The sequence below is a fragment of the Pelmatolapia mariae genome, linkage group LG15 (assembly GCF_036321145.2).
Source record: "Pelmatolapia mariae isolate MD_Pm_ZW linkage group LG15, Pm_UMD_F_2, whole genome shotgun sequence".
Classification (NCBI taxonomy): Eukaryota; Metazoa; Chordata; class Actinopteri; order Cichliformes; family Cichlidae; genus Pelmatolapia; species Pelmatolapia mariae.
This window is the reverse complement of record NC_086240.1, coordinates 2427722-2442021: the sequence shown is the minus strand read 5'-3', so window position 1 is coordinate 2442021 and position 14300 is coordinate 2427722. Positions and strand designations below refer to the sequence as shown.

General features: G+C 41.0%; 1 protein-coding gene across 2 annotated transcripts in view; it reads right to left on the bottom strand.

Moving 5' to 3' along the window:
• The window catches only part of LOC134643884 (centrosomal protein of 128 kDa-like), a 45241-nt gene extending 30979 nt beyond the window's left edge, over positions 1–14262 (bottom strand). The window contains exons 1-11 of one of the 2 annotated variants that reach the window (XM_063496547.1): positions 13569–14262; positions 12732–12818; positions 11835–11955; positions 11564–11682; positions 8566–8657; positions 7564–7636; positions 6849–6971; positions 4328–4414; positions 3776–3850; positions 3465–3612; positions 1075–1214 (exon numbers count right to left, since the gene is read on the bottom strand). In XM_063496547.1, the coding sequence (XP_063352617.1) occupies positions 1075–1214; positions 3465–3612; positions 3776–3850; positions 4328–4414; positions 6849–6971; positions 7564–7636; positions 8566–8657; positions 11564–11682; positions 11835–11955; positions 12732–12818; positions 13569–13742 (1239 nt within the window). In that variant the 5' untranslated portion in view covers positions 13743–14262. The remainder of the gene's footprint in view (positions 1–1074; positions 1215–3464; positions 3613–3775; positions 3851–4327; positions 4415–6848; positions 6972–7563; positions 7637–8565; positions 8658–11563; positions 11683–11834; positions 11956–12731; positions 12819–13568) is intronic. The other variant, XM_063496549.1, reaches the window with a different exon arrangement.
• Positions 14263–14300: the final 38 nt, after the last annotated feature.

Genomic DNA, 14300 nt, shown 5'->3' with positions numbered 1-14300 from the left:
GAGAGAAGCAAAGAAAAAAAGGTGTGATATATTTAAAGTAAAGATAAAGAATAAAGGGTTGGCATGATAGAGCTAAGAAAGAGACAAAAGACAAAGACAGAGAGAGGTCAGAGGCAGCTGAGGGTGTTTACACGCTACGTACAATTGGATTATCTACATCGCTGGTCTGAAAAGTAATCTAAAAGAAGAGTTGCTCTGGATTAACGTAATATCCACAAGAAAATCACAATCACTTTGAAGTTGCAAGTTTGAATTGGAAAGCAAGGGTAAATAAGGTAACCCTGTTGCCGTTTACACTGAATAAGGCTGTCAGTTAGGAGTAATTAGTCATACACTGATTAGTCACAGACCTATTAGACTGTATATAAATTCAGCCACTGAAAAATTGAATCTTCCATCCCATTCTCCTCATTATACTTCATTTTTCTCATTTACCACTAAAAATGAAACATTTCCAACGTCTATTTCGATTTAGACATAAAAACCGCACGAGACGCCCCAGGTGATACATGCAAACACCCGCATATTCTCTCAACACCTACTCTGCAATAGGGGAAGTGTGGGCGTTTAAACACATTTTCAGTAAAAGAAACATCAGAGATTAGAGAAATGTGCCAATGCTTGAAGTGCAGCTATTTCTACCAACAATTTATTGATACCAACTGCAGCCTTGAACGCCCCTACTTTGCAAGGAATTGCAATACTCTTTTTTTTCCCCTCCTTCTTCTTCTTCTTACATCTTGTTTCAGTGATGGGAGTGACACATTGCACCAGTTTGAGAAGGATAAATGACTGCCTGTTGACTCCTGATCTATTCCAAATGTCGCTTCATCTGACGATATAAAAGGGATCAAGGGGTATGGAGCAGGCAGGGGATGCGACCGTGGAGGAGAAGCAACAGACCCACATACATAACCTCAGCACGGGGTGGAGACAACAGCATGGGCAGAATCAAAAGCATGCTTGCGATGTGTTCATTGTGAACTCCAGCTGAGACTTCTTTAGTCTTTGGAGTAAGACAACCCGAGAAATGCACCATCTTTCTTTTTTGAACCACCTGTGACTCGCACACACCTTCAACTGTAAGCTGAGCTGGACCCTCTCCCTCTCTTTACAGTCCAGAGCCCTCTTCAGTTCTTCGACTTCACCACGGACCGAGGCTTTGCACAGCTGAACACGCAGTTCTGCCACTTCCTTTTCCAGGTCTGAGCGATCTATTGACACATGCACACCGCTATCAGCAGACGTACATCCACAGAGTGCTGTTACTGCACGGTGGAAATAAAATAGAAAAAAAGTGGAATAAAAATGACAATCAACAGGTAAGCAACAGTGTCAGGTTTTTGGGTTTATTTTTTAAGGGAAATGTAATAAGATTCACTCTCAGTTTATTTTCAGAATTCTTTTGCAAACTGTCCTTCAGCAACAGCTGGTCCCCCCAGGTGCCACACGGCGCCTTCCCACTGCTCCTAAAGCTCAGAATGGGTATAATGCCGTGGATGATATTCTCTACATGGGTCACTAAAGTTAAAGATTTGGTCACTTTGGTCACCGACCAAACATATGCTGAACAGAATACAAAAGTAGTGAAAAATTGTGCGACTCATGAAGGATTCTCCACAACTTAAATACTAATTTGTAGAAGCACGCTATGAGGATTTAATGAAGTTATTATAAACTAAGAAATAATCTTTCACTCAACCTAATACTAAACCAGCACAAAACCCTTACATAACCTAACCTTCTAGAAAATGTGAGACACTTAAAGAATCTCTCATTTTGGAGCTTTCACTGCCTTTAAAGACACTTTGATGTCCTAAAATCAATGTTGCAAAAAAAACAGAGACGCACAGAGTTGGATTTTCAATATTTTTCTCAAATATACACTCAATTTTCTCTCCTTTCATGGTAATAAATCTTTGACATTCTGTGTAGTTCAAATCAATTCTCAGTCCTCTCACCAACGTTTAAGTTTTCCTTTCACCATCTTGTTTCTTGCTGGCACTGAAGCCTCTCTTTTTACTTTGCTCTGCATTAACCCACTAACCAATCAAACCTTCAAGACAGAATGAATACAAAAACACGACACGAGGATAACGGGGGGTGTAAGATAAGCTTCTAACTGTAACTGTTACCGTACATTTTCTAAGTAGTGTTTCAGTAATTACAATTATATTTAAAGGGGAACCATTTTGCTCATTTTCAGTGCTTTATTTTTATTCTTGAACTCAACTAGAGTAGTTTTACACTTCGCATGATTTACTGTTAAATATAAAAAATACTGTTCTTAATCTTTTATTGGGCATTAGTGCTGCCTCTGTGTCCATCCTCTCTATGAAGCACACAGTTTTAAGCCCCAGTCACACACGCCTACAGACTGGTCTGCAACCACCTCGCAACCACTGGTCATGAGAGAAAAATGTGTATTCCTGCTTGCAAATTGTTCCTGGAGGTTGGTGGCAGCTTGTGTGAAACTAATTGCTAAAGCACCACTCACGCAGCTCTAGAGACGGGTCAGTGACTCCCTGGCAACCACCAGTTGCTAGGGAGAAGTGCATATTTCCTGCACAGTTGGCAAGAGGTTGCACGAGACTGCGAAAAATGTCATATTAGAATTGTTGCACCAAAAACGTCCTGGAGACTTGTCTGCAAACACTCAGAAACTTCTTTCAAAGGAGTGGAACTGAAAAGTGCAACGCAAATTGTGAAAGCAATCACAAAAACGTGCAGCGCCCTCTTTGCACAACAACTGATTTCCCCTGGCAACAGCCTGCAACCACTTTCCAGACATTCAGGGAGTACACAGTTGTTGATAGTGATAGGACACTGCTCCTGTGGTCACTGACGCCCTCTAGGCCTGTGTGACTGAGGCTTTAGCTCCTCTTTCTTTAAGCCAACTTTCTTCTGATTGGCAGCCCCCCCCCCCAAAAACAACAGCAGAGCCATCATGAGGGAAAAAAGCCTAGTTAATTATAGATCAAGCGGAAGCCCAAGATTTTGGCTGGTAGAGATGAGCTACACACAATGATGTTATTATTTGAAAATTTGGCCATGTTTAAAACGAGCATCCATGTGACAGATAAATCATTTCACGGTTTAAAAATTTTGGTATATCTTGTGAACACATTGTGAATAAATGTAAGTCCACACTCAAGTTTTCACAGTGAGCAGGCTGCATTTTTTGTTTTGCTCTGTTGTCTTGCGTCACCTTCTCTGCGTTTCATTTCTGCTGCTTGCTTGTAACTGTGCTGTTTTCCTGTGTTTTACTGAACACCCCGAGTATTGAGCAAAAGACGGAAACAGAGCTGTCGGTGTTTCATTTCACAACTCTGTACATTTAAAACCCGAAAGTTGTCATCCTAAAAAACAAAATCTTAGCATCCATTTCCACTGGCACAGCAATCTTTAAAACCATCCATTTAACTTGCATCCATACACTCTCTTCTCCCCTGACAACCGAATACCTGGCCCTTGCAGCCCACCTCTTCCACCATCCTTGTCAGCATAGCTGCCATGTGGCTGAGCACTGGGCCGAGAAGTCTCCAGCCGTGCCCTCTCATGCCCTGTCTTCTCCTCCCTTGTCCTTTGCAGCTCGCAGCGCATGTCCTCCACCTGGGGATCATCAGCCGTGTAAGCAAACGCAGAAAAAAGACATCCGACTGTCTGACAGCAGGCAGAACAACACTGAAGATTTCCAAAAAGTCTCTTCTCATCTTACTGTTTTGTCTCATGAGGTTTACTGGTTTACCTACAATCAGGCAGAGGACAAACAAACCTGTTGAACGAGGGACTCTCTGCTATCTTCTGACTGTTCCAGCAATCTTCTGGCTCTCTCTAGTTCCTGCCCCATCTGAGGACAGCGAAGCAAAAACAATTTACATGAACAGGTGTTTCAGAATTTGAACAGTATCAGGGTTTAATCCAGAAACTTAAAGCAGAACGAAACGAAAATCATCAAAAAAAATTCAATTTTTTAAACTTAACTTTCCTTGCCTGAAAAATAATAGACATATCTGTTTAACAAAAATTCCCAAATAAGAGGACAATGAACAATCTGTCAAATAAGTTGGCAACAAATCATAGCCTATATTAGTAAATAAAAAGTAAACATAATTTGTATTACTGCAATTATGAAAACTGTAACATTAAATAGAAAGTTTCAATGTCATTTTCAGCTACAATGCAATAATAAAGTCCCTGCATGCCTTATTTAAAACGATCGTTGAAGCAGTACGGCAAAAACTGAAACCAAAATTCTCGAAGGCGTTTAGATCATCCCAAATTTTCTCTAATGCAAAAACGCTCCTTTAACACTCAATTTCTTCACCTTGGATTTCTCCCTGTCTGCTTTGAGCAGCCTGGCTGCCATCTTCTCCTCTCTTTCACTGGCTCCAATTTGGCATCTCCCTAAAGTCTAAAACACACAAACAAAATTCCATGCAGGAAACACTATTATTGTGAGACACTATAAAGATGACACATGAGAAGTGCTATTGCATCACAGTATCCCCTGCCCTCCCCCCATCATCATCGCCTTTTTCTTGGAACGAGATACTGGCATCATGGTGGATTTGTACAAGAGCTTAGATCCCACTCCATCCCACTCACTCTAAGCGGGCTGTGGTGATGAATTACCGGCTGCTAGCAATAACATCTACCCAAGTGACTCATCATCTATTTGATTCACATCACAGCGGGCCCATCGGTGGGGAATAAATGTGCCCTCTGCTCTCCCTCCTCTCCTGCTCTTTAGTAGTGAAAGAGATTATTTTCCTCTTCATTTCCTCATGCTTGTTTATTTACCCTTAATTTTTGGGCAAATGCATTATTTCCCATCGCCCTGGGCCCCGCTGGTGTCCCATTAGGGCACGACAGAGGAGAGGGATGCAAATGAATTGGTAGCTACCATCACTACACAGCGTGTTGAAAAACTCTTGCTCACACAGGTTATCAGTCTGGATACACAGCGCCCCTCTGTGGTTCACCGGTAAAATACAACAGACATGACAGATTGGGAGAAGATACAGATGAACCAAGAAATATCATTAAGCGGCATTATGCTGATGATCTATAATGTGGAGGATTTGTGTGGTTAAATGTAAAGTAGCAATAGAAATGAGTAATAACACAAGATAATGCGCAACAAGCTACATCACTAAAGTGCACATAATGACAGCGCTTTCACAGCCACTTGTGCTTTCAGACAAATCATGTCTTGACAACGATCGTGATTGGTATTAAATATAAGAAAGCAGCAATTGCTTGCTTAGCAACCATCTGCACTATAACAACGCAATTACCTTAGTGTGTTTTATAGTCTCATAAAGCAGAGCGAGCTTTAAGAACCTTATAGAATCTGTTATTTAAGGTACAGTAACCATGAAAGCCACTAGAAACCTCGATGTTTTCCCCTGTTCTGTAACTGTATTTGTGAGGGAGAATAACCATCCTTGTATCTAAACCTGTAGGTTACTAATCCCACCAAGTATGCTTACTTTGACTTCCCACAAATTCTGAACAGACAACCTAAATTGTTTTTGTTGTTTTCTACGGTCCACTATACTTTCACTGTAATATCTCTGTACCACAGATGGCAGCATTATTATATTGGGAAAATCCCAGTGTAACAAAAGACTGCCTGAAAGGCTGCTGAAAGCCCCAAGCTGTTTTGTGGAAGGTGCTACTGACATGCTTTCATCAGCCAAATTTCTGCATATGTGAAAAAGCAGGACTAAAGAGAGATTTGAACGTGTAACCTTTCCAACTGATCTCAAAGACTATTTTGGTTGAAAGTGAAACTGCATTTTGAAATCTATAGAATAAATCTGATTGTCCAGTAAACGGACCGCAAAACATCTATTATATTTTCATTGAGTGTTCACTCTTCTGATGAATTTGAGCTTGCTTTCTTTATGCTGCGTAGCAAAACAAGCTCTTCTTTATTTGCGCCTAAAATGCCGTCCAAACTTTTCTATAGCAGTTTCCCACGCACAGACTTTACCTGGGTAAGCTGCTAAAGTGTATTATTGGCAATCCAAACACATTTGGCAACTCATTTCAGCACTTTTGTATCAGTCTTAGACAAAAACACCAGCGATTTAACACCGGACAATCCCCTCGCTCTTATTTAGTAAAGAAAGTAGGTCCTTTGCTCCAACTCTTTCCCTCTCTTGTTTGCCTGCTGGCTGGCTCGGGGCCAGGTTGTTCTTGTTGCTGTCCTCCATATTAATGCAAATGCTTCACCAAAACATGGAGCAGAATGATCGCCGTTGTTATCCCTTCTAAACTGCAATGATTGATGAAAAGCTGGACTGAGAAGCAGCTCGTATTTATTATTACTCATTTATTTTCCACAAGTGCTTGGCCAATTAGATATCTGCCAGAGAAACTTATTATTTTGGTAATAATTCCATTCTGAAAGTGCGTGCGCCTCATTTCATGACACACATCTGTGGGAAACACGGAGTGACCAACACATTCTTATGCAACGCCAGAAGGAACACGAATAAACTTGCAAAAAAATATATAATCACATTTGCACGAGGCTTGTATTATTACAGGAACTCTGTGTTATTGTAGAATTTGCATTTTTAAAATCTTGGATGTATTATAGATATATTTGTGATTAAGATCGAGGATGACTTTGCTGATCACCAGGTAACACGGATCCCAGTCATAACTTTAATATTCACTTGGCGCTTTTAAGTGTTGTCTCTAATAAATGAATGAGGAAAGTTAAGTACGGTCATTAGTTATAGTTAAATCTTTCCACTGAATTCATGTGCCTCCATCTTGCCCCTAGCGATAAGAGCGAGGTGTGGGAGGTGAGTGGCGAGGAGGAGTGTCACCTCCTGCGGCTCGTCAGACACGGCCGCCCGCTGCTCCGGCCTCCTCTCTCCGCCCGTGCTCCTCTGCTCGCCGTGCATCTCTCTCTCCAGCTCATGCAGACGCCGCTCCACACGAGACGACACCTACAGACGGCGAGAGAGAGAATGAGCGCTCCTCAGGTCACGAAAACATTCGCGCCGGCGCAGGAATGGCGTCAGCGTACGATAGATGAGAAAACAGGAAATTAAAAGTGCGGATGATAAAAATATCTTTCATAACTGACTGAGTGTATTACATTCGCGTTGCAGCGCCTCCCTGCCTAATCAGGAAGCATCATATCCACCTGTAAAAAGACAGCTTTATCTTGTCACGCCCACAGACAGGATGAGATAAAAAATATTAAACATATTGGGCGTCATGTGGGGCTGTGTATTTGTCACAGTACTGATGGTGCAGTAACAAGCTGTGTGCCTGGAAATTAAAGGGAAATATTTGCTAAAGTTGGAGCACTATGAGCCTACTTTAAAAAAAAGAGGAAGCCATTTGTCTTTTGAGATTTTCTATTCCAAAACTCAAGCTATTTGCATATTTCATGCTTTATACAGCAGCTTTCATCCATCAAAATTTGTGATGCGATGGCCTTAAATTCTGGATGCCTCCGCTTTTCTTTACACATTCACAGAGCCAGAAAGCACACTTGAAGTACTGGCAATGAAATACACAGCCACAACTCACTGAGTCCTGTCTCAGGGAAGCTGTCATGTGCTCTGTGAGGCTTTCCATCGCCCGCCTGGTGTCAATATCAGCCCTACAAAAGAAGGGAAAAAACAAAAACAGACAAATCAAGCTGGCTGAAAATATTTACACTGCAAAACACTGGAAATACTATTCCAGGACCTCATAAATGCATTATTTGACAGCACTAAAAAATAATTATGCAGCTTCGGATGCTGAAATACGACGCTGGATCAATTTGCTCTGGTCAGCGGCGCTGGGTAGGAGTGATTTTTAATAACTTCAAAATGTCAAATTCTAATCCGTTTTGACTGCGCGCCGCCGTCTCTTTAAGTTTCCTGTGACACTTTTATCACCTTTTCATTAAGGAGACTTCACAGAGATGAAAACCGTGCTTCTGTTTGCAAACCCCAAGCAAAAAACTTTTTTATGTTCGGTGCATATGAAAAGTAAAAGATCAATATTCCAACACTGTCTTCCCAGAGCCGAGAACTTAAACTGTTGACTCTGTGGGCAGACGTGAAGAAGAAGAGACTATAAAAGCCTGCTTGCATTCATTGTGGCTTACTAAAACAGTGCGAGATACATAGTAACGCTCTTGGAAACGTATCGCTCTTCAATTTAATAAACTGTAAGAGAGCCATCTGCTGTTACTAAGCCACATTTGTTTTTCAAAAAACAGCCTATTGTAATGAGCGTTCTTTTCAGAGGTCAATGCAGTCAGACTGAATACAAATGAGAATAAACGTATTTAGTGTGCCTGTCCATTTTCACCATGTCAGTAGTGAACGACTCTGCAGCTTTTCTAATTTGGCAAAGAGAAACTAGCACCAGTGCTGCTCTGGCTAACGGTTTAATTATGCTACTTGACAACAACAAACCATTATTGGAGATTTGGCCATAAAATGACTTTTGCAGTAAAATAAAAACAATAGCTGTTAAATTCAGTTGTGAATGTGTTGTGTGAGAACGTATGAGCTTTTATGTTCAGACTTCAGATACCGGTTCCTCCGGAGGATTTCTCTATCCAGGTCATCAGACAGTCTCTGCTGGTCACAACGCAGATCCCTCAAGGACTGGTGCAGGGTATGAATCTGTGTGAGACAGCCACAAACCCACGCTGAATACAAAACGCGAGACACGAGCAGGGCACGGCTGAGCGGCGCTCCACATCACTGCATCGTAGAAAACACACTACAGATATCTGAAAGGGAAAAACTAACACAAATGAAAACCCATGTGAATAAAATGATGTTGATGGAAAATGCTGCAGTGAGAGCACTCTCGCTGACAGGGGCTAGAAAGAGAGAGCATATTTCTCACATACTGGCTACTCTTCATTGGCTGCCAGTGAAATTCAGAGTTGAATTTAAAATCCTTCTCTACACATACAAGATCTTAATAATCAGGCCCCATCTTATATTAAGTACCTCATAGTACCATATCACCATGTTAGAAGAGGTCATGTGGAACCAGTTTAGATTCGGGACACAGACACCCTCTCTACTTTTAAGATTAGGCTTAAAACTTTCCTTTCTGATGAAGCATGTACAGTAGTTAGTGCTGGATCAGGTGACCCTGAGCCCTCCTAGACTGCTGGGTGTTTCCCATGATGCACTCAGGGTTTCTTCGTCATGTCTTTTTGTACTCCATGTGTTTATACACCTCTCTGCATTTCATCATTAGTCATTATTAATCTCTGGCTCTGCCCAGTACTGTTTCCTTTATCCCGTCTCTTCCCCTCAACCCCAGAAGGTTGCGGCAGATGGCCGCCCCTCCCTGCTCCTCCAGTCCCGCCAGAGATTTCTTCCTGTTAACAGGGAGTTTTTCCTTCCCACTGCCAAGTGTTTGCTCATAGGGGATTGTGCTATTGTTTGGGTTTTCTCTCTATTATTCTACAATCCTTACCTTACAATATAAAGTGCCTTGAGGTAACTGTTGTCGTTATTTGGTGCTATAAAAAGACTTAAATTCAACTGAACTGACACATTAGGCCAAAGGTGGCGTAATATATTTCTTATTTACAGGTGATTGCTGCTGTCCAGTGAAAACATGCAACCACACAGATGCCATATTGGTTTAGAGAGCTGTGCCTCCTGACAATGAAAGTTTCAGGAGGCATTCTGGTTTGTTACAAATACTAGAACTATATTTATTATACAGGATGCAGAGGTAAGTTTACACCATAATCCTCATCTTATATTAACAGTAGCTCAGGTGATAGACCAGTAAGGTGAGCGGTTCAATCCCTGTCTGCTCCAGTCTGCAAGCCTTGGGCAAGATATTAGCCCCAAATTGCTCTCCGATGCATCCATCAGAGTGTAAATGTGTGTGAGTGTTAGATAGAAGCACTAGAAAAAAGTGTTGGTGTGAATGAGGCAAATTGTGTAAAGCACTTGAAGTGGTCAGCTAGACTAGAAAAGCTCTATATAAGAACCAGTCCATTCACAATTAGTAATCATAAACAGTTCAATGATATAATGTTTAAAAAGAGTAATCCAATTCTCCGGCTCCTTTTTGTGTTGTTGGGCCATCAAACTAATGTGATTACTCCCATCACTTAAATAAATTTACAGTCTGATTCTGTGAAACTCTGACTTGGAATAAGAGCTGTAGATGAGTTATTTAGTCTCTCATCTTCAGTTCTGCTGTTGATAATCGTCTCTTAACTTTCTCAATTGGGACTCAACAAACAGGACAGTCTGTCTGAACTCTGCCTCAACTTCTTGACTCCATGTCCCATCAGTGTCATTAAAGAGATTTAACACACATACAGATTAATTAAGGACTAGTTAAGACGATAACACATAAAAGTGACATAGCCGACTGACAAATAATAACCAGCTTTCTCCTACACTATGAAAAATATTCATGAGATTCAAATGTTCATCTATTTTTCTAATTTTTGTTAGCCTCATTTAGTGTCAGACTAGTCCCCTGAAATACTGGATTTAGGTTACTGGATTATCATAACTGTCCATCTCTCTATCCATCCTCTTAACTGCTTATCAAGTTCAGCAGATAACCTATTGTTATGTATCAAATGAAAGAGGTTTATTCAAATAGGAGATGATAAATCAGCATATCACCTGATGCTTTCTTTCATTGAAAAAATTAAATAGCAGCAAAAAAGTCTGGCAGGAATACGTCAGTAGCCACAATCAGAATCTCTGACCAAGGCGGCAGCAGCAGAGACACATCCACAGAACCTGATACTGCATTTATGGGTTGTGATTGAACAGCCAATTTTGCTTAGGAGGTTTCTAATTAAGTTAAATGACCCAGAAGTATTGTTTGGCAGTCACAGTAAGAGCTGCACAAATTCTACAAAAACTGAAAAAAAGTGCTTCAAAGCTTCCTTTATTACCTCCATCAGCAGAGGATACATTACAGCATTCTTAGGAAAGTAGAGGAGATCATTCCCATAATCTATAGTGACTGAAAATGATCAACAAATCTGACAAGATAGCACAGCTCATATAAATATTAAACATGACATCCATGTCCGCAACCTGATCCTATGTTTTTAATTTTTATCACACAGCAACACCCACAGTTTAACTATTAACTATTGGCTTCTTGTTGAGCTTTTGCATTGTAAGAAGAACGCAGATTTATAAAAACTTTCTAACTTCAGATTATGAGCTGTATTAACTGATCAAAGTGCCTTTAAGTTCCACTGTTGTTCAGCTGGTAAGAACATGTTGAGGTGGAGTAAGATGTGCATTTTCTAATCTATCTTGTGGATGTTGTACTTTTCAATACAGCAGACATCCGCTGTGACACTGTAAAGGAGTCTAGTGTACACTATCCTCCTCTTTACTTATCAAGTCTCCTTCACACCTTTCCTTGACCCCATGACATTTTCCACTGTGGCCAGTGAAAAGTAACTTTTTTGGACTATACAACATACTCTATGTGGATCTACCCAATATGCCCTCTAGTGGCAATATGCTGAACGTGAATGAAGCAAAGTACTAGCTGGTCTGTTGTTCCTTACACCGTCTCCTTCCAGGCTGGTATCCTTGAAGCGAACATTGGCAGATTGAGACCTCCTCCTCCTTCCTGGAGGGCTCGTGTAATCCTTAAGTGGAGAAGTGGGGTAGAAACGCTGGCCTTCTGAAATCACAAGCATACATTTTATCAGAGGTTTGCTTTGCAAACTAACAAACAATATTAACATATAGCAGGAAGTAGAACACTTTCATACTCTGAAAAAGATTTACTAAACAAAACTCGATCACTGGTTCTACTGGTCATTTTTTTCATACCTGATCCTGAGAAAGCTTCCAGGTCGCTGGTATGCAGGGTGGAGGCTGAGGAGCTCCGAACCCCGTTGGATCGCCTCTGTGTCTGCAGCTGGCTGATTGACTCCTCTAGGTTCTCCCTAAGCTGATGCATGAAAAAGTATAAATGACTTAGAACGAGGGAGAGAGACGTTTTTGTTGTTGTTTTTAAGCAAAAATGGGAGTGTCGTATTTGGGGCCCTTTCTTCACATACTTAGAGAGAATAGATTTGACCTCACTGTCAGCATCATCTGATGATCCATCTCTAACCAGCCATCTCTGACTGCTTAGTGTTGCTACAAAAGGCCCCATGCAGCTGTGTATGATAAATGGGCTCAACTGGCAAACTGACCCCTAAGAAGTCACTCCCCAGTTTTGTATTTTCCTGGGGGTTTTCCCTTCTTTTCCATACAGTTTGTCCTTGTTGATTGCCTTATGTATACTGATGTATAATGCTGTCAGCAGAAACTGATCTAATAAACATATAGTTGGCAAAAAATTGGGAGTGTCATTCACTTAAAAAAAATCTGAATAAAAAGGCATAAATTAGTTGGTGAAACTGTTAGAATTAATATGTGCTTTATTTATCACAAACTTTGGGAAATTCTTGTATTATAGCAGCCTTAACATAAAACATACAGCAAAACAGCTTAAATAAAGGACAGCAAAACAAACTAAATAAGGAAAAAAGGGGCATCGATCATCAAATTCTAAATAAATAATTTTAAAAATGAAACTAAGTTCAAATGTAAACTCAAGAAAAAAAACCTAAATGGCTCTATAACGTAAAATAGCTAAATAAAGCAGAATAAAACAGCCTTAACATATGTAGTACAGCAATAAAATAAAATAGAAGACATCTAAGAGAACAGGCATCTCACCAGGGCCATGGCTTCAGCCTGGTCGTCTGTGTGCTCCCTGTACTGACCCAGCATCTTGTCTACTTTGGTCAAGTTCCTGCTGGTGTCCTGCCATTAAGACACTTCCAGTTAAAGACTGCTGAAATGTGTTAAGGATTCAAAATAGGCTATACACACAGAGCTATCCATCCATTCATTCATTTTATTACATATACAGGTGCCTTCATTAGCCGGAAACCACAGGTGAAAAAAAGCACATGAAAGACACAGACGAATTATAATGTCTCTGACACCAGTGGTTGTTTTTTCATTCCCAAACTATGAACGTTAATTATGAATTTATACCAACACTAAATCTTTTGTGGCAAGCTTGACTGGTATCCATTTATTACTCATGTAAATAGGGAATACATGCCATTTAAGCAGGTTAATTCTCCAAAGAAGAGACACAAAAACAGGAGCACTCTGAATCACGACAAACACAAGGAAGAGCATCACTGCATTATACTTCAATACATGCTGCCTTCTCACACGGCAATTGATTTTTTTTCTTTTACATAATAACAATTGAACCATAAACTGATGGAAAACCCTAGATTTAAAAAGTGTATAAACATCCTTTAAATGCAGTAACTAAAGAGTCTGATACCGAAAATTTGCTGAAAAAAGACCAACAGACCATTGTTCAGTGTGTTACCAGCCTATGATGAGATGAAACTTATACCTAAGTGATTTGTAATCTCCCAACACCTGACTTGGTCGTATGGTTGGGGACAAACACGGGTGAATGCTTGCAGGTGAACCCTGAACAGATCCACATAGCATGTCTTTTCTATGACGCAAACCTGCGCAAAGTACCTGTAAGGTGTTTGCAAGAGTGCTGATTTTCTCGGAGATGTCTACGGTTCGCCCGTCGATTTCTCTCCCGTTGCCTCTGGCCCTCTCCCGGCCAGGTCTGCGGTGGGCTTCACGCCGCCGTGACCGGTGGTCCGGGGTCCTGCCGTATGAGTCAGAGTCGCTGGATATATCCATACTTTGAGACGAGGAGCGGACACCGTAAACGGCTGACTTCGCAAAGTATGGCGCAGCACTACTTTCATCAGCGGAAAACGCTGTTAAGTGTACCGTTAATCAGATTAAGAACGAAAATGGGATGCCTGTAAACTTTTTTCTTTTTTTTTACAATTGATAACTCTGTCACAACAGCCACACATGGGAGCCGTGTCACCATTGTTTTGACCACACATAAGGAAACAGATATCTGTCAAGGAAACCACGAGAACCAAGGGTATCCTGGCATTGTTGTGGGCGATGCTCCTCCTGGCTAGCAACAAGTGGAAACTCCTGTAAACGTTAGCCAGCTAGCTAACTAAACGTTAGCCAATGAATTTAACCTTGCGATAAGACTACAAAACAAAAACTACAAAGCAGAATCAGATGGAATACAAGCTACCGTCAGATGCTAATTAAAGAGAAGAGGTTGAATTCACGCTATGCGGAAGACAGCCATCAGAAGAACAACCCTCAGCTTCACCGTGCTGTGGCAAGTTGAACTAGCCGCGTCTGAGCAGCAAAACTAACGCACCAGAG